Genomic DNA, 21300 nt, shown 5'->3' on the forward strand with positions numbered 1-21300 from the left:
CTGCCATGTCCTGATACTACATGCCCTTTTAAAAAGTCCGTCTTTCATAAGCTCTCTTTAAATACTGAAACTCATCAGCACAGGTAATAAGCTGTTTCCTATATTTGTAATGGTTCAGTAGGTACATGTGTAATATTTATGTGTAGCTGCATAAACAAGTGAATGTACCAGCATAATGTCTCTGCTTACAGAAGGCTGTTAGTGGCCTGGAAGTAAACTTCAGATCTGTTTGGCACTTACTCAGTATTACATCACAAACTAATTTTCTCCAAAATATATCAAGCTATAAAATACTCACCTACTAAATTTAATAACTCCGAAAGAATTAAGATACAGTAACTGGGACTGGAATTTCTGGTGCAAATTTGGCCTCCAGACATTGTCTAGAACTTGTAGATTTTCATAGAAGAAAATCTGCATTGAGAAAAAATTGTTCAAGGTGTAGGTTCCTCAGTAATATTTGTAAGGAATTCTAGGAAAAGAAATCTTAGAAAAAAGGTGCCGTTTTGCTCCATGGGATTTCACATTTAGAACTGATGGAAATAAAAGACAGAGAGAATGACTTTTGTCACAGTCCCAGTCTTAAGAGCAGTGTACTGCATGGGTGAACAGGACACTTATGAAAACGCTTACATTAAAAGGAAGTGTACAAAAACTGAAAGCAATGACAAGTGATCCAGAAGGAATTTAGAGAAGCAGTCATGCATGAGTGGGATTAGGAACGCCAAAGCCCACCTGCACTAGAGTCTAGCAAGGGATGTGAAGGCCAATGAACAGGTCTTGTGCAAGTACATCAGTAGAAGAAGGAAGAGTGGGGCAAACTCATGGCTGTTGCTAAATGAGGCATGGGACTTTACCCTGGTCTTTACTGTTCACACCAGCCCTCTGAAATCCCAGCTGCCTGTGACCAGTTGGAAAGTGCTGGAAGGTGAAGGAACATCAAGTTTGGGAATACTTAAAGTGCATGAACACAAGTCCAGTGGTCCTTCTGGGCTACTCATCTCAGTGCAGTGCTGAGGGAGCTGCTTGATGGCGGTGCAAGGCCATTCTCCGTTACCTTTCCAAGGTCATAGCCACTAGGGGAGGTTCCTGAGCATTGGAAAAAAGCAAATGTCACTCATATTCAAGAAAAGGAAGAAGGAGGATCTGGGGAAGTACAGACCAGCTGCTCCATCTCTATTCCTTGGAAGGTGATGGAACAAACATGTGGTGATTAGTGGCACAAAGTCCAGTTAGAGGTCAGTCACTACTGGTTTATCCCTGGGGGTAAACCAGTAGTTGGGTAAACCCAACCCTGGGGTTGTTACTGGGGTCAGTGCTGTGCAACATCTCCGTTAAGGCCTGGATGATAATGCAGGGTGTAGCTGCCAAGTGTATGGACAATGCAAAATGAGGAGAAATGTCTGATGTACCAGATGGCTGTGCTCCCATTCAGAGAGGGAGATGCTGCAGGAATGGGCCAACAGAAACCCCATGAAGTTCAACAAAGGCAATGTCTTACATTTGAGGAGGAAGAATCCTATCCCACTGTAGCAGTGGGCAGGCTGGCTGACTGATTGGAAAGCAGTGTGGCAGAGGAGGGTCATGGGACAATGAAGACCAACAGGATGCTGGGCTGTGTTTGGGAGAATTTCCAGCAGGTCAAGGGAGATGATCTTCTACTCGTCCCTGGTGAGGACACACCCTGAGTGCTGTGCCCAGTTCTGGGCTGCTCAGTACCAGTCAGACATGGCCGTGCTGGAGAGAGTCCAGTGGCAGGCCAAAACAATGGCTAAGAGGCTGGAGGATCTTTGATATGACAAGAGGCTGAGAGATCTGTGACTGCTTATCCTGAAGAAGAGAAAGCTGGAAGGGATCATATGAATAAATACAAATGTCTGAGGGGAGTAAGGAAAGCAGTCAGGCTCACTGGTACCCAGTGACAGGGCAAGAGGCAATAGGCACAGATTGAAATACAGAAACCACAACATTTTAACACAAGAAAAAAAATTTTTTTTGACTTTTTTTTATTTTTTTAATTTTTACCCTCCCTCTTTTGAGGGTGATTGGACATTAAAACAGGTTGAACATTTGCCTGGGAAAGTTGTGAAATATCTGTCCTTGGAGATACTCAGATATATGTATGGATATACATAGATATTCTTGGGTGAACTGCTCCAGGTAACTGCTTTGTGAGGTGGGCTGGACTGTATGGATCTCCAAAGATCCTCTCCAATCTCAGCTGTTCTGTGATTCTGCAACAGCCATGCTCCTTAATTGTAAATATATTGAACCTGAACCAACACTACCAGAATTAGAGTACAAGTATTTAGAAAGTTTTGTGCTACGTTATGTCTGAAAATGCTTTTTTTTGTCATGCAGCTTTGTTTACAAGTCTGTGTCTTTCAACATTCTTTCCTATAATTTTTTCGTCTGTATGAATAGGAATTGTTAATGACTTTATAGTTTCACTTTTATTACTTCTGAAGTAATCCCTATCTTTAAAAAAGCCATTTATGAAGATTTTTGATTAAAATGAAATGTCACCTCTGCAGTTGAGAGAGGGTCTGGATTATTCTGGTAAAGGAAGAAAATCTCTCCAGCTGAATGCTTTGACTCTTTGAGATTTATTTTTTATATTTTTTATTTGTGAAATATGTACCATATATATTCTTCTGTCTCAAAACCAGTTAGACTTAGCTGGTTTAAATCTCTCTGGTCAGAGCATGTGCAATTTAAAAGGAACAACTACTGAAACTCCAAATGGTAGCTGTGAAATACTGCTCAAAGTTAGCTGAGTTGTGTTACAACACCAAAACTCTTAAATCTTTGGCACCAAGTTGCAGTCCTGTGAAGTGTTTTATCCTTTTTCAGTGAATTGCAGCTGTTTCATGCCCTGATTAATGAGAACAGAGAGTGAGAGCAACATGCTGTACGTTAGTAGAAATTAGGAGTTTAAATACTTGAACTGCAGATAAAGTTTCTTCTTCATTCTCAATCTAGTATGAACTTTATATCTAAAATAGGGTATTTGTTTATTTTTTATTTTTTTTAATTCCAAGTGTAATGTTTTATCCTAATATGGCAATATCTTACTCATATTTGTTACCTGCTATAACCTCTATTTTTAAATCAGTCTGCTAATTGCATTTCACATTGCTACTAAGATATTTTTATTATGGCAGTTTCTCTGTAATTTCTTATTTACTTCATGTCTTACTGCATTACCATATGTTCCAGTTAGAGGAAGTTTAAAGATTTCTAAAAATTATTATTTATTTTAACAATAGTAGTGCAAAAATCTGTTTCCTTGGCATAGGCTGGAAGGGATCATGAAGGGAAAACAAGGTTGAGGAAGAAGGACACTGCACAGCTGTATAATTGCGTTTATTTGTATTGGAGTTTTACTTAGGTTAGAGTCCATCCACACAAATGACCCCAAAATATTGAGTATAAGAATAACTTCGGAGAAACATGGTGTTTATTGTTACACAGAAATGGTTGTGTTTACTCACAAGTTAGTGTTTTGGTGGGGTGTGTGACTGGCTTTCATTCTGAGATTTTGGAAAGCTGTTTTCTCACAGCTAGCTGGTCTGGGGTTTTTTTCTTTAATAATAGAGGGATAACTGTCATCAACAGTGACAGACTGAGCATGTGCAACTTGCTGCATTTTGAGATTTCTGTCACTGGTGTAACCTGGAGGATGTGTTAGCAGCAACAGCCTGGGGCATCTCAGTTGAGGCAAGTGTTGTGCTTTAGGCACCCCATGATACAGCTCCATTTGCTCCACTGAGCTATCAGTTCTTGGTGATTTTGTTTTATTAAGATTTTCTTGATATTAAAACAATGTTAGTTCATCAACATACTGATTTTCAAATTTATTTTGATGCTTTTTAGCTGTATAAATTCATAGATTCATTGTTTGGTTTTAATTTTCAAATGTTAGGCTCCCTTCACTGTGAACAGGAATCTTCAATAAAAATGTAACCTTGCAGTAAGCTGCTGCTGAAGTTTTTTATTCTTGGTAGATAAAATCTATTTTTATTTTGACATAACTAATGAAAATTCTGTCAGCCTAAGTGACAGTAATGGAAGCTGCTATACAGAGATTGTCAAGAAAATCACAGGCTTGGAGTTCCCGAGTCATAATTTTAATATAAATCAAGTGTTTGATTGTCACATTTTTAATAATAAAAATAACTTTCAATCCACTGAACACATGGAATATTTTAAGGGCTCTGAGTTACTATGAGCTGTGAGATTTTACCTTGTAAAGTAATGAAGACACTGTCTGCCTAAAGCCTTACCTGTGCAGATGGTAAAAATGTTCCAATACTGAAAAGAAGGGGGTTGGTTTTATTCTGGTACTCGACAAGGTCACGGGAATAGGAATTATTACAGGAGAGAATTAATATCAAAGAGTATCATCATATAATCCCTCTCTCTTTATTTTTTTTTTCCTTTAATTGCCTGGTCTGTCAAGAATCCAAATACTCATTGTTATGGTAAGTGAAGGCCTAGGCCCACTTGCAAATACGAACATCAGACTTGAAAGCAAAAGAGATGCTGTCTACATAACAGTGGAAACTCAACCTGTGACATTTTTTGCTTGGTTGCACAATAATCCACTTTCAGCAGTGGAATAGAAAAGGCTGTTCAGGAGCAGCATGTGAGTCTGGTGCATTCCCATGGTACTTTCTTATGGCAAATTAAAGGGACCACGTACAGCTACACTGTTCTTGAATTTGTCCATTCTTTTTTTGTGCTTCTGATGCTGTCTGCCTGTACAATCTCTTGTGCCAGCAAGCTTCACAAAATCACTACCTTCTGTGTAAAGATGTGTTACTTTTAATCTTTGCTAAGCTGATCTCAATGTAGTTTTGTCGCATTCCTCCGTGTTATAATGTTGTGGGCTTTGGTGAGCTATAGTTCTTCAGTCAGCTTACTTTTCCTTAACACTTTTTTAAACGCTGTTCATATCACCCCTTGGTCTTCTGCTCTTCAGTCTCTCGTGTTGTGAGGCAGCTACTGTTCTGTGAATCATTTGTGTTGTCCTTCTCTGTATCTTCTCTTAACCCCATTTCATGAGTTAGAAAGAGCAGACTGTCTGACACAACAGTGTTATAGAGCAGCAAAATTATATTCTGTCTTGGGTTTGTTGCTTTTTTTAGTGATAGGCAAAATTGCATGGCATTTTTGGCTGTGGTTGAGCTTAGAAAACTGTGAACTGTGACTCACAGATCTCTTTATTCGAAGTTGATGTGAGGATGTTAATGAGGTTTAGCTTTTTCCTTGAAACAGCTTTCAGTTCCCACCGTGCCCCTTTTCCCAATTTAGTTCTAATAAAATTTCTTCCGTATTCTTTGGAGGGAAGCCTTGTCAAAGGATTTCTGAAAATCCAGGTCTACAGGATTCTAATTTATCTATTTGTCTTCCTCTACACCTCCTGAACACATGGTAGGTAGCAGGGCAGTATTTTCCTTCACAAAAGCTTTGTTGACTTTTTCTGATTGGATACGTATGGGCTCAGCAATATTCTTTTGTGTGGACTCCACTGTCCTGCCAGGAGTGAATGTTAGTATCAGTGGTCCTTTTGGGACCCTCAGGGCTCCCAGTTCAATGCCACCTGGCCCACATGACTTAGTGATTTGGTTGGTCTACTACTTCCATATGTGCCCTCCATGTCCATGCAGCTGTTCTGATGTTGTGGAGAACATGCTGTGTGAGATAGTACCTCATCATCTTCATTGGTAAAGGCAGATGCCAAGGATTTGATAAGCTTCTTTCCTGTAGCCTTCTCATCCTTGAGTACCCTTCTCACACTTCTGTTGGAAAATTATCCTGCCAACCTGCTAGCTGTGTTTCATCTTTCAGAGCTTTATGAACATTTTGGTCTCAGCATGAGCATCTATTGCAAGGTTATCTTAAAATTCTTCTTCATGGTCCTAATTTCCTGTTTGCATCTGGCTGCCCTGTTTTATGGCCTTTCCTGTTCTCATTTTCATCCTCTTCACTTTCAGAAATTTCCTCATGTTCTCTTATTCAGTCTCCTGATACATTTTGTGCAGCATGTCCACTTATTTACATGAAAAGAAGTAGAGGGTAGACTAATCATGTAGTGGTTTAGTTTGTAGTTGCCAATAATCAGTTCACAATTAGTTTATTATTTTTTAAATTCAGAATATTTTCTCCTTTCTTTCTGTCTTTCTGGCAGCAGCAGAAGTAAAAAATTTACCTTTGCAGAAATGTGGGGCTTTACAAAATGAGTGAATTAGAAGTAAGGCAATGTGGTTGGTTTTCTTTTAAATAAAAATTGTTGGTTTGACTTTTCAGGTATTATATACTGGACACTATAAAATCTGCTGATAAAAAAGAGGATGTTTCTCATTTTTAGTGATCCGTATACCCCCAAATCCAATTTTTTTTTGTTGTTGTTGAGATTTTGGAGTTGCAGAGTTGCATTTGACATTCTTGGATAATTGAACACATATGTACTCCTTAATTTTATGAAAAATGGCTGTGATTTTTATAATTAGATTTCTTCTGCAAGATATACCCCAGTGGAACGCTGTGATGTTGTGATTGTAATAGTGGCAATAATTTTCTTTACTAATGGCTAAAATAGTAAAGATTGTTAAGGATTCTGTTCTATTCTGTTCTAATTATAGTTCTATACTTCTGGAGGGACATTGTATTACTAGATGACATGAGATGCAGGATGGGGAAGTTCAGAGGTTTTGGCAAGCTGATGGGAGGTAGTTCTGTAAAAGTGAAAAGTAGTGTGGGATTGTGGGATCTGTACTTCTTGTTTCTCCTAAATTACAGTAGGAAAGAAGTTAATGTAATTGGAGTGATTATTGCTTATGCTTCAGATTTAATGTCCAGCTGGGATTAATTATAAAAAGGCTTCTCAGAACAGTGAGATCTTGCAGCACTGTCTTAATTGCCATGGGGAGAAGAAAAATAACTACTTTCTTAAGGTGTAGTTATAGCCTGATCATTGCTTTTGAAAAACTTAACATGACCTGTGCCTAGGAAATAATGAGGACCCAAATTCAACAACCTGGGAGGTCCCTTCCAATCTCAAATTACTGGAAAGGCCCTTACTTGGTATAGACTCAGGAAAGTATTATTAGCAGATTACTTAATGACTCATTGGCAGATGGAATTTTAAACATTTTAGCATCTAAATAAAGTTAATTAAGGATATTGGGCTAAAGCTTTGTGCTCAGTTTTGATGCCTGCAGCCAGGGATTTTTCTATTTAAGATGGTCAAACCTCAGCCCAATGTAGTTATTTTTGGTAAAATGTAAATTTCATTAAGTACTTCTACTTCTTGAGTAAATGTTGACCAGATTTAAAAAAAAAAATTATGCAAAAATAAATTCTGTAGAGTCTGCGAGGTTATTTACTGCCAGCATTAAGAAGCTAATTTCAAATGTCTGACTTTCAAAATAGATGTAATTTTGAAGGTATTGGTTTATTATTAGGGATATTGGTGTTTAAGGAGTAAGTAGGAGACAATGGTTTAGTATGCATAAAAATGACAAGAAAGACTTAACTAATTCTTTCATGAGTAATACATCAAGGTTAAGGGAGTGTTATGTTTTTTTAACAGAGTTTAAAATTCGCAAAAGTATTAAGCACAATATATGTTCTGTGTCTCCTACAATACCTAGTGCACTTTAGGGAGTGTGGATTTCCTTCCATTTAGGAAATTTTTGCAGTAAGTCAGTGTCTGTCATTAATGTGGAGTACCATTTCCTTGGAACTGAATTTCTCTAGTCTTAGCATCTTCTGACCCTTGAGAAACACACAAGTCGTCTGCTCCCATACTCGTGATGAGCTTCCAAAATCTCAGAGCATGCTATGAAGCACAGGTGCTGCATGGCTACAGCAGACAACTTTGAAGAAGTGCTTGTATTTGCTAACTGATTAAATCTAATTATATCACGGAAAACTAGCTTATCTTGGGGTCTGATCATAAAATTGCAAAGTGTCTTAAAATGGGGTTTGGTGAGCAGACCCTTTCCACTGAGAATTGCTATCCCTTAGCTAGAGCAGTAGGGCTGAGACTGAATCCACTGGTCCAGGCGTTGGCATGTGAAGGAAACTTTGACAAATCTAAACTTTCAGCTACAGTGTTTGATTGGAGAGGGTTGCTTTTTTGAGGGCATTAATTCCATTGCTTTGTGATCGTTGGACCACATTTTTGGTTTGTGACGTTAGGGCTATCTAAATTAAGGTTGGGATCTCTGTACATAACAGCAGTGTTTCTCATTTCGAGGAAATGGTAGGAACAGTAAAGTGCTTTCTGCTTTTTCTGTGTTTTTATTACTTGCATTAAAGTTCAAGAGAATTTCACATCTGATAATAGAAGATGTTTATAAACTTTTGGTCTTGGTTAAGTTTCCAGAAGCTCTAGAATAACTTCAAATGATGTTTGTCCCACATTATCCAGAAATTGTATTATAAGATTCTTACCATGTTATAACATTACAAATGGGAAATGTTCTGGAAATAGTAATTTTGCAATATAATAGCCAAACATACTTGCTCTTTTTCCTACATCTTGTGTGCTTCACCACTGAAGAAAATTTGAGACTCGTGCAATTATTATTCTGTGTTTCTGTAGTTTTGTCTAATTAAGTGGAGAATTTCTCTAATCGGATGAATCCCATACACACTGGTGCAAAAAGCACACATCTTTAAAATATACTAATTGGCCTCTTACTCATTTTAAAAATGGGATTTATATAAACAGGATTCAGTATGCAGTGGAAAGGTTTGGATCAGTGAGTAATTTTTTGCCTAAAAAGATGTACATGGTAAAAATATCCCTATCTGTTATGGCTCTCACACTTTCCAAATAATAATTATCTCTAATACTTAGCTGATTTCATGATGAAGGCTTCAATTCTGCAACACACTCAAAGTCTTGCATGACTTGCATCAAACTGGATTATTCCCTCTATTTTAAAGTCATTCTTGTGCTTGAATCAGACATATTTAAGTACCCTGTTGAATTAGTATTGGTGTGAAAATTGTTTTTCTCCTCAACATAATCAGTTTTGGAACTGGAAATTACCTTCTGTTGATGGTTTTAGTATTTTTTCCCATGTTGTGCCACCATCAGTTTAATATTTGTGGCTTTGCAGCTATCCAGACAATTGAATTATTTTGTGTGTATCTTCAGAATAATTATATGCCTCTTGACTGCCTCTGCAGTTTACATGTAAAATTAACATTTTGTCAACTTTGTAATTATTTAAAAAATAGCAATGCAAAAACTGGTGGTCTGAAGAATTAGTGTCTATTTAATGTGAATAAATAAAGTTTAAATTCACAGTTATATTGAGGTGTAACATAAATTTAAAAAATCATAACTTTATATGTGTTGTTTCTGTTGTAGCTGTTTCTACATGTTTCTATATTTTAATATTTTTCAGACAAGTATAAAAGAAGGATTACTACTGAAGCAAACCAGCTCTTTTCAGAGGTGGAAAAAGCGCTATTTCAAACTTCGAGGTCGTACCCTTTACTATGCTAAGGATTCAAAGGTAATTCTATGCTACTAGTGTCTAATGCCATTTACTTGTAACTTCATTTTTTGTTTAGGTTTACAAGTTTAATACATTTAATCAGTTTAATAATAATAATTTAATTATTAGTTCACAAATGTTTTATGTAAAAACTGCTGTATATAGGATATAATGGGTTAAATTAGCTTTAAGAGAGATTGGTAATATCTCCTGATTTTTTTCGTATGAAGTTTATCACAGTTATTTTAACCTTTTTGTCTATTCAGACAAATAATAAAGACATTTTAAGGAGTTGTGGGGTTTTTTGTGGCTCTCAGATAGTCAAAAAAGTAATAACTGGATAATGCTTAAAAGTTATCACTAAGGCTGCATTCTATTAAAACTCTTCTGCTCTGATACCCATAGAAATATTTACGTGAAATCAAGATAGGCTGATTTTCTGCCAAAACTGATATATAAGGGAAAAAGCTGTTTCCCATCTATTGAATTTTTTTGGTGGGAGAATTGGGGGTGGGCAGAGGGGAATACTTATCTTCTCTTTGAAAGGCATTTCCTTCCTCCCTCCCAAGGCTGAGGCCAAGAGCATTTTGACTGACTCAGATTGTGCTGTTACATAGCTGTGGGTGTTACTCTCCTTTACCCTGTGGGGTTGCAGCATCTCATGGAAGCTGTAGGTGAGGTGCTTCATGTCTCCATCATCTTCTGTAGCCTTGTTTTCTCAACAAAACTCTAAGTAAAGGCACAGAGATGTCTCCTTGTGGGACTGTAGGACTGCAGCTTCTCAGCGCACTGTTGTGTAGCTATAATGAATCAAGAAAAGCACCATTGCTTCAGGGAGCCCAGCTCTGCAGGAGCTCTGTTGTCAAACCTCTCAGCAATCGGTGAGACCACGAGCAGTTTATATACAAGATAAGCATGGCAGATAAGAGCTCTGAGAAAGGCAACCTCAAATCACAGTACGATGCTGAGATGTTTTGAAAATGTGAGCCTACCATGTTAGATGAGGAGTATGGAATATTTTGGGTCTCTGTTGGTCTCGCTCCAAGAGGTCTGTGCCCTTGCTGTCTTGGGAACCATGGAACTGTTGTAGCATGTCCAGAGGAGAGACCCAAAGATGAGCAGGGGGCTGGAGCACCTCTCTTATGAAGACAGACTGACAGATCTGGGACCTTGCAGCAGCCTTCTAGTACCTAGAAGAGGTAAAATGGAGCTGGAGGGGGACATTTTACAAGGGCACATGGTCATAGGACAATGGGGAATGGCTTTAAACTGAAGGAGGAGCCATAATATCCATACCTGGATATTAGGCAGAAAGATGCTCTTTACTGTAGGGGTGGTGAGACCCTGGCACAGGCTGCTCAGAGAAGCTGTGGATGCCCTGTCCCTGGAAATGTTCAAGGCCAGGTTGGGTGGGCCTTTGAGCTACCTGGACCATGGCAGGGGGTTTGGAGGTATGATCTTTAAGGTCCCTTCCAACTAAAACCATTCTGTGATTCTATGATAAAGATGAGAAAAGAGGATACGAGTAGGCAATTGTGCTGATACTCAAAGGCATGCTGAATCCAGGCATGCTGAAACTCCCCCAGTATTGATTCTCCTCCCTGTGGCATGGAAGAAGAAAAATATGTTAGGGCTAAAAAACCAGACATTTTTGTTGGACTGCTCTTCTGTGTTACAAAACCCATCATTAGCATAACAAAACCTAATTGATCCTTTTCCAGAGGCTGGAGTGTTTAGAGTAGACATAAATTTCTCATGTTTGAACATCAGACAAAGGAGTAGAGGGGATCAGTTCAGCCCTTTGAGATGCATCTTCTCATATGGATACTATATCATAGCTTCCTATGTGACTTTAGGGTTCCATCCTAAAATTAAATAATTAATTTACATTTTGCTGTGTGTGAATCTCTTTCCTCTGACACTGCATTTATGCTGCACAGTCGACACTCTAAAGCTTCATGTAAAAAAAACCCCTTCTTTTAAAAGAGATTTTAAAGCAATATGATTATTGAGCCCTTTTTTATGCTCTCATGTACCATTTAGAATAGCAAGGACTGTGTTTAGGGCCAATTATGAAATTTTATCACATCATCAGTGTGTTCTATTTTTTTTGCTACTTTTATTTTCTATTTTTATTTTGTAATTGGAATAGATGCAATGAAATTAAAGCACATTTTGTAAGCATAGCTGAAAGTGGGCCCAGGCTTAATTTAATGCTTCTATGTTCTTTTCCCTTCACAGTCTCTAATATTTGATGAAGTTGACCTGTCAGATGCCAGTGTAGCTGAATCAAGCACAAAAAATGTCAACAACAGCTTCACGGTATGGAACAATTTTAACACTGTTTTTGAAGGCTGTGGATAGACTGTTACTAAGAAAATCAAGGATCTTCTCAGTTGCTTATTTTCCTCTGTTTGGAAATAAAATGTCTTTTTTTGGAAATGCTTTAATGTATGAGAATAATACCATGTCAGCTATACAGCATTTTATTTCAGTGAGCAGAAATGTGAGATGACAGTTGTTTCAAAAGATGATGATAGAAGGCCTCAAAAACACAAGATTCAGTACTTAGTGCTTATTATGGGTTTGTGCTATAGTTTCTCTTTGAGGTGACATGCTGAATTAAATCAAATGTAATTGTGTTTTTGTTTTAATTTTCTTAACATTTTTGGTTTCTTCCTATATTGGAATGTGTTTTACTTTTTTCACTGCCAATCATATCTATATATGTTTTTAAGACACATGGAAAAGCTGTCCCTACAGTTGTACCTTGATTCTGATGCTGCTGTAAGAACATAGAGTACTGTTCTATATAATAATACTGGACTATTTCTCTGAGTTCACGGGTGTTTTTTACACAAATGATCCTTCATTTATTGTTCAGCTGTCTGTTAGAACTAAGTGATAATGTCTGACACAGTTCCTCTGCTGATTCTTAGCCTTTGGAAAAAAAAGATCTTGAACATGAGTTGGTTATGAGGAATACCATTGGTGAAGTTGTCCTTTTGAAGGATATCTTAAGATGTTCCACTAACTGTAATGGCTTCTTCTTCTAGAGACATTCCTTAACTGCATATCTCTATTAAAAGGTTAATTTTTGATTTTCCTAACATTTTTAATTCCCCAGGTGACCAATATTAGTTCATATTACCAGTCTTCCTTCTCCAAAGCAGTCAAATGCAAGCCTCATGAGAGGTTCATATTTTCTCTTTGCTGTGGTACCTCCCAGGCAGCTGCTGAAGCAGTCAGAGCACTTCAAAGATGTGCTCGTGTTGGCATTGACAGCCCAGTGCGTTGTGTCAGTCTAAGCTGCTTTACTGACTAAGAATGCAGTTAAAAAAACTACTTTGACAGAAAGTCTCAGGTGAGGTGGTGGCTGTGTAAGGTACTAGCCTGTCTTTTGGAAAGGTTCTTTCTGTTGCCTAAAAGTTCTGCTTCTTCAGAAAAGTGGGATGGTTTTTTTGGGGTTTGTTCCCCCCTGCTCATCCCCCCCCTCCCTTTTTCAATACTTGGTGTTTTGGTATCCTTTGTAATCCTTTAGGCCCATTCAGCATCCCATTCTTCACCAAAATCATGTTTTGCTTCTGGTATCAAGACTTCCAGGGAAGACAGTAGTGAAAAAGGAAATCTCTGGCTACAGCTTTAACAGCTTCAGAGATACTGTTTATTTTCATGTCCTAGGTACTTTAGGGCAAACAGTGTTTTCTCTAAGGAGTCCTTAAATTCATTTTGAAAAATTATTTGGATGTAAAGTTCTCCTGGATTGAAGAGTCGTCTGATTTGACTGTGAAATATGGTAATAGTCGTCATCTTGCTTAATCTTTTGACTTCTTTCTTTGTGTTTGCCTAACCCGGTCTCCCAGCAACACAGCTCTGTGAAGTGAGACATCTCTGACCTCGTCTGCACTGGCTTGGACTCAGGGGCTGGGAGTGGAGTGGGTGGTTAGCTCTCCAGCAATACTCCTTATAAATAAAAAGAAACTTTTCTTTTTGCATTTTTATCTTCTTCCATCTTAAAAAGGTGATTCTGCCTTTCTTAAAATTACTGGTCTTTTTATTTATGTTCTAAGTGATCTGTTAGCATTCTCTTTGTTAAAAAAAAAGCAAAAATTAAATTCTTAACTTTAGCCTACTCTAGTTAATGTACTCCTCTTGTTTCTTTGTCCCAGTAGATAATATTTTTAACACAAACTGATGTGGATGGAATATACACCAAAGGACAAATTTTCCAGGAAAACACACCTTTACAAATTTATATTAAAAAATATTTTAATTTTTTGTTTGAAAATAATTTTGTCATTTCACTTAGATCGCACCCTGTCCCCTCAATTTCCCACTCCCAGCTTGTAGAAATTACTGTTTTGCCTTCTTTTGCCCTTTCTAGTTTGTCTGTTTGAAGGCAGAGGTGTGTGTGTCAAGTTTTTCCATGCTCTTATTTTGGATAAAACTCAAGTCCTAAAATTAGTCATAACACACAAATTTAAGGTTGAGTTTATTTGTAATGCACAAGCTTGCAGAATATTTTATGTAACTAAATGCCACTGTTTGTTCACCAGAATTGCTTTTGCTATCTCTCTGCAAACAAGTTGAAGTTAAAGGAAAATTTGAGGTACATAACATCTGTTAATTAAAATACAGAGCTGATAAACTTTAATCAGCTAATTTGTTTCATTTTTTTCCTTGTTGCTGATGATATTACCTTTCAGTGAACAATCAACTGACTTCTAGCAATTAGTTTCTAGTGTACAACCTTGCCTTTTAAGAGTTTATAATTGTTTTGTAGTTCTGAGCATCCTTACCTAGAGGTTAATAGGTAACCTAGAAGGAAAGGTGTCCATTGACTTCAGAGCCTTTATATAAGACACTCAAGGCTGGGTTCTTCCAACTGCCTTGTTAGGTACTAGTGTCCCAAGTCTATGGGAAGAGAGAGAAGAGATTCCAGCAGCCAGTGAGAGATTTGCATCACCCTGTCCATCAGCCACATCAGGAACCCAGGGGGCGTTTGCTCAGCCCATGGCCAGTTCAGTGGCGTGGGTGAGTGCTGAGTCCTCATAGTGATATTGGGTACTCTGTTTTCCCCCAGAACTTTGCTTCTGCCTCGGGGGCTGGTTTATGTTGGCTCAGCACAGCCAGAGGAGTGTAGCTGCTCAGCATGTTACCCCTTTGGGGAGGCTCCTGGCATGAATCAGTCTCCCACCCTCATTGCACAGAAGCAGATGGGGCAGTGACCAGTTCTGCTGAGAGCTGTAATTCCGTGTTCATTTTGGTTTGCAGGGATGCAAGTAGGCTTGTTGGTACCTTGAGTGCATTTAGACAAATCCTCTTTATTGTTCTTAAAACAAGATTTGAGACCGAATGGGGCTGAAGTGTTCTCTGGTGTGCAGGTGTGGGCTTGCAGAGCAGTGGTGGTGTGCTTTTGTTCTAACAGGTATAAGGGAAGGGATTTTAAAATACTAAAAGGATTCTTGAACAGGCATATTCAGACAATGTTCCTCAGGGCAACAGAGGTGATTATGGATTGTGATTTAAAATGAAACTATCTTTGGTGAAATTTGGGCTTAAGTTTTTTCCCTCTGCCTTGCTTTTGAGGCTGAAGAACTATGCATGTTGCTGAGGAAAAAAATCTGTAGATGTTAAGCATGCTGGCCCTCAGTAGTTGAGCCACATGGTTATATAAAATGCACTGGGCTACTATAAATCTGTCTTAAAAGTCTCGTGTTAAATGCACAGGCTTCATGTGGCAGCACCTGTATTTTAATCCATCCAAACTTTTGTTTGAAAGTCTTAATTCAGTTATGGGTTTTTTTGACAGTAAATGTGATGGAAAATAATAATACGATAAAATACTGGTTTTGAGGCACTACTTTGTATAGCTGGCTTTATCTAATTGCATCTAAGAGTAACAGAGGAAATAATTTCTCTGACATTCTGGAAGGTCCCCTCCAGGAATATGAGAGTTAACATACTATGTGATACTCAGGATAGGGATTCAACTTGTTCTAACTTCTGGGTGGGACTTGATGATGGGTTTATAGGCCCCTAAATTTAGGTATCTAAAAGAAAATTAATAGGTCTTCAAAGCAGATTTCTGTAATTGCTCAATTCAGTTTAGACTCCAATGATTTATTGACTGATTCTCCCTTAGCTACAGTAGCAGCTTTGTCATCCAGGACACCTAAAATGTAGGCCCTTGCTTTCAGCTTTCTGAATCAGGTGCTGAATCAAGTGCTTTTTGTTAATATTCATCTTCTGAAAATTGTCATCTTGAGGGGGAGGAAGCTGCAGTAGGCAGATCTGCTATCCTGGAAAGCCTACTGTGAGTTTTAGTAATTAGAGACTGGCTGGAAAGGAGACTTTATGTTCCAGCTAATAACGCTGATTACGAGGATTCTGGATATGCTTGCAGAAATGTCTAACATAGTACATTTTTGCTGATGTATTGGTTTTAGCAATGCTTCAGACCATATAGACCATAGAGTCCTGATTATTTATTCTGTGAAAAAAATACTTCCATGGAGAACATTTAAAGTGCTGGGCTTTAATAAAGTTTTCTCACCTGGTGTTATGATGCAAAGGCAGTAGAAACGTATAAACTATTTCAGTTTTATATTTTATATTTTTTATTACCTTCATTTGATTTAACTATTTTCCAAGGTAAATAATATTTGTCAACATTCTTCTATACTCTTACCTATTCTTGCTGTTCTCCTGATTGTTACTCTGCAGCATCATCTTGTAAGTGATGTTACATGCTTGACACTCAAGGAAGCCCAAGTCACAGACATCTGGGATTATTTTATAAATTAATGCTCAGTAACATTCCTTATGGATCCCAAGATTTGTCTGTTTTCTGCAGTGGCATAGTGTGAATTTTTGTGTCCCGTATTTTGGTACTAAGATCCTTCTTCTGTTAATTTGGAGCTGTCTGTAACACATAAATATTTAATCTCTGCTTCTGTGGTGTGTATTTCTTTGTTTTTACTAATGCTGAAATTTTTCAAGTCACTGTACTCTCTACTTAATACATTGCTTGGCTCGCTTTGAAGTGGCTTGGAGATCAAGAGGGGGAACTAAGTAATCAAAATTTTGTGCTGTCTGCAAGTATTCCTGTATTGCTTCTTTACACTTCTCTTACAGTTTAAGAATCATGCCACAAAATTTTGTTGGAGAATAATAAGCTCCTTATTATCTATTAATATTTTTTCATATTAAAAATTCTTTTTATTCCTTCTTTTTAAAATCTCTTAGCTTTTAATCTCATTGCATGATGGTCTTTTCAGTTTAATAATTGGTCTTTTCAGTTCAATGACTGAATTAAACATGATTATGGATCAGCCTGATCTTTTAACTTTCCTGAACAGAAGTACTTCATGTTGTTCAATTTAATTCCTTTAATGAATTAATCCCTTAATGGGTTAATTTTTTAATGTATTTTTTCTTTTTATACTAAAAAAGACCCAAACAAAATGAATGGCATTTCATTAAACTTAGTCCCTGAATGTAACTTTGTTGCAAAATTTTTTTTTTCTCTGATTTCCCCTTTTTTTGGTCAGACGTATGAGTTCACTTGGACTGAAAAGCAGGGAATTCAGCTTAATATGTTTTAAACAACAACAAAAAGATTTTGCAGCTGTCTATGGTTTTCTTGGTATTCTGTAAATTTTGATAGATTTTGAAAAACCAAAATATTTATATATGCTGATTATCCTTGGATATATTATTTTTAGACGATTAGGTTTTTCTATAGGTTAGTGAAACGAAATATTCTATTGGAGCAACTGTGCTTCAAGTGTAGTTAAAATTTATATTGTCGTCTTCTAGTTTCTATTGTTTTCTTACAGACCGTTGATTACCTTATTTCCTATCCATATTTCTGAATGTAGCATATCCTATGTCTAGGTTGGGGATGTAAAGTTTATTGGCATATGTCTTATGTGGAACCAGCTTAAAGGATAAAGTAATTCTTTTCATCTTTGAATCCTCTTGTGCAGCTGCTGTTTTAAATGGGAGGTGACCCAGTTATACTGGAAGCCCAATTCTTCTGATTTGTCAAGATTTCAAGTTGAATATTGCAACCAGTCCTGAAAGGCAGATTGTTCTTAGCACTTCATTTCAGTCCTGTTGCTTCTGACATCAGTCAGCTTTGTTTGCATCATGGAGATTAGCTACTTCTAACTGATTTTAGAGAATTAACTTCTAATATTCTCCCTGGGCTTGGGAGACAGAGGGTTGGCAACACTCTGGCAGTGTTGCCAGAGTTTTGTTATGCGTTTCACAGATAGCATTAATTTCTCTGGACTTAGACATATTTTGCTTCTTTCTTGCTACTGAGATCTTTTCAGAGTTGTTGTTGAGGGACTGCAAAAACTTCACAGAATGTGTGAATTGCTTAACCTCCCCTAAACCACATCAGGAAGAAAGAAGACAAGCCTTTTCCCAAGAAGTTTAAAACCTTTCGTCTTTGGGTTTGGGCACATATTCTGTCTTTTCAAATATTAAGAGACAAAGAGAGATATTCCTAAAGCTGGGAATAATTATCCTAAAACTTTTTTTTTTCTTTTTTAAATTCAAATAAGCTCACATCAATTTTATTACTGACTTGATTTGCCCAGAGTTCAGGCTCTTGAGCTTTATTTAAGTGCAGAAAGCTTATGGATTCTAGTGGAGGTATTCCTCTGCTGCTGTCCTGCATGTTTACAGAATCTAATTTATTGCAGTTGCATCTCAGTGGACATCAGGAGATAGTTTCTTTGCTGATAGCCTCAGGCCTCTTTCAGATGCTCTTCTATCTCAGTCTGGTTTGGTTTTTTCCAAAGGGCTGCTCACCTGAAGGTACACAGGTCTTTCTCTGGTCTTTCTGCTGCTTTTCTTTCACTTTCTTACTTCTTTAGTTTGGTGAAGTCATCTTGCTACTCCTCTGTTGGCAGGCTCCTAAGATTCTGCAGTCAGCCCTCGAAGTTCCAAACTTGATGTAAACTCCCTTGATTTCAGCTATTGCTAAGCAAACATTGCCTTGTTTGTAGCCTGGATCGATTAATCTTTCTGGTTTGCTCTGTAAGAATACTCTGGAGCACAGCTATCCATATTTTTTTTTCTTTGTAAAAATCTATTTTGAGTAAATGTCTATATATAGTCTGTGTTGATGTTCCCTTGAAGGGAGACACTCTTGCTTGACTTCTCCCTTTAATAAACCACAGGGACATGCAAGGAATGGGTTTGTGTTTGGAAAAATGTTTCTGGTTTTTATCCTTTAGATCTGCAATAATCTCCTGGGTTGGGTATGTTTTGAAATTTCCTGTGCATTCCAGTTGTGTGTTGATGTTAACAGTATATACTGATGATGCTGGGAGTTGAGACACATTTGAAGAAGACTGCTTTAAGTACTGTCTTCTGGTGAGCTAAATCCTAGTCTCAGAGGCACCATATTTTAAATTTTGCCCTTGGGATTATCAGAAGGGTCAGTGCATGGCACTGTTTAAAGATGGGGTAATGGCACATCCAGATGTTCCCCATGCCCTGTTGGCACTGTAGAGCAGGGCTGACAGATCCTGCAGTAACATCTGCAAAGGTGCTGGGGCCTCTTCTTGTCTCCAGGAGGTACAACATGTCTGGAAATGGCTCAAGTACCTCTGCTGGCTTTACCAGCATGACTCAGCTTTGCGCCAATAGCTGACTCTTGGAATGGATTTACCTTTTCCCTGGTTGTGAACTATCTGCTGTTTCATACAGATGGTGATTAGCCTCTAAGTGATGTAGGCTTTTTGATGCTCCCAGCCTGAGCAACACCCAAACCACAGAAAGAGAGGGGAAGTGCTTTGGATTCCATTTTGTTCAATTTTCTACTCAGGGTTGGGATTTTTTTTTTTCTATATTCAGGCAGTTTAGAAGTAAGACAAAAACTGAAATAGCAAATTAATATGCTTAGGAGAAGAAAAATTAGACAAAAGCAATTAGTGTGCACTTGTGATGCATTTAGGGTTTTTTCTTCCATTTAGCACTTGCTCATTTCCCCTCCCCTTCCCCTCCCATCCTCTGACAGTGTCAAAAAAAATGTAACGAAGCTGAGAGCTCTTTCCAAGTTCTAAGCGCCTTATCTCTGACTTGATGCACTGTCCCTTTCCCTAGAGTGTCTGGAGATGTTGAAGCTTTAAGTTTCATTATGAAAAAGCAATAAAACATTTCAGCTGTGATGCTAAAAATCCATAGATAAGTTGCTTGAGATTGATCTGTTACAAGGAAGCTGAACACTTTTCAGAGAGAAAAAAGGAGATACTTAAAAATGTGACCATTGCGGTCTATATTGTATATTTGGATTTAAGTTGCATTTGCCTGGAGCTTGTTTTCCACACATTTCATGCTTGGCAGAAATTTTTCAAAAATAGCTTGCAGAAAATTTACATTTTTCACTGGTGAAGCATTTTGTATGTGTGAAGTATAAGCCAGATTTCATTCTTCCTGCACTTTTACTCATAACCTATTCCCTGACATTTCTTTCTATTCATGCTTTAAAAGTGGTTAAAATACCTGGATAAACCTCAGATAGTATCCCTCACTGCAGTTCCTGTTTACCAGATAATTTTATAAATAAAGTCACTGGTGTAAACTTTGAAAAAATTTCCTGTTTCTTGTGAACAAGTATCCCTGGCTTTAGGCAGCTGAACGATGTTTAAACAGGAATCTGTTATTACAGACAGGGAAAAAAATCATCCTTTGCTGGTTTATTTTGTATAAATTTGCACCTAGTGCCATTAAATATATAACTACATGTTTTCCCTAAAGCTGAGAAGTCATCCCATCTGATAGATGTGTAGTGAGCTGGTGAAACCAAAGCTAAGGGCACAGCAGTGTGAAACTAACATGCTGAAGAAGTCTTTATGTAAGGACTTTAAAGAAACATGCAGGCCTTGAACTAACTATATATAGCAGTTTCCAGTTTACATTTACAAGAATGGTTTATTGGTTTTGCTGTATTTAAATGCTGATTTAAAATAAATTTCCAATTCTTTGGTCCAAATCCATGGAACTTTCCTACCCTGCTTCTTATAATTGTCTCTTTATAAAGTTGTACTTCTGCAGGAAAAAGGTTTTTCTGTTAGCAGTTGGTTGAAATTGAATATATGAGGTTGATTTGTGGAACTGGATTTCTGACAAAGTGATGTTTGCTGGATACTTTAGCAGTTCAAGGCTGAACATGTAACTGGATGACTTGATTTACCTGGATTCTGTTTTCACAGAATCATGAAGTGATTTGTGGGTTGGAAGTGGCCTCTGAAGGCCATCTGGTCCACCCCCTTTGCTGAAGCAGGACTACATAGTCAAGGCTGTGTCTAGGTGGCTTTTTAGTATCTCCAAGGGTGGAGACTTCACAACTGCCTTGAGCAAACAGTGCCAGTGCTCAGTCACCCTCACTGTAAAACATTGTTTCCTGATATTCACAGAGAGCCTCTCATGTCTCAGTTTGTGCCCATTACCTCCTAGCTTTTCACTGGGCACCACTGGAAAGAGCCTGGCTCTGTCCTCTTTGCATCTCCTTTCAGGAGTTTACATATATAAGATACCCCTGAACCTTCTCCAGGCTAAACAGTTGTAGGTCCCTCAGGCTCTCCTCACATATCCCATACTCCAGTCCCTTCACTGGAATGTCTGCAGTATGTCCATGTATCTCTTGTCCTGAGCAGCCCAGAACTGGACACAGTACTCCAGGTGAGGCCTCACCAGGGCTGAGTAGAGGGGAAGGTTCACTCCCTGGACCAGCATCTTAGGATATCCCTGGCCTATT

General features: G+C 37.9%; 1 protein-coding gene across 4 annotated transcripts in view; it reads left to right on the plus strand.

The window, feature by feature from the left end:
- The window catches only part of DGKH (diacylglycerol kinase eta), a 159851-nt gene that overhangs the window by 70756 nt on the left and 67795 nt on the right, over positions 1-21300 (plus strand). For 2 of the 4 annotated variants that reach the window (XM_039716582.1, XM_039716583.1), the window contains exons 3-4: positions 9429-9539; positions 11763-11843. The exons of 1 other annotated variant lie outside the window; for it this stretch is intronic. In XM_039716582.1, the coding sequence (XP_039572516.1) occupies positions 9429-9539; positions 11763-11843 (192 nt within the window). Of the gene's footprint in view, positions 1-9428; positions 9540-11762; positions 11844-21300 lie in introns of those variants that run through there. One more of the 4 variants, XM_039716586.1, reaches the window with a different exon arrangement.

Source organism: Passer montanus, unplaced genomic scaffold (assembly GCF_014805655.1).
Source record: "Passer montanus isolate IOZ18808 unplaced genomic scaffold, ASM1480565v1 scaffold36, whole genome shotgun sequence".
NCBI classification, from domain to species: domain Eukaryota; kingdom Metazoa; phylum Chordata; class Aves; order Passeriformes; family Passeridae; genus Passer; species Passer montanus.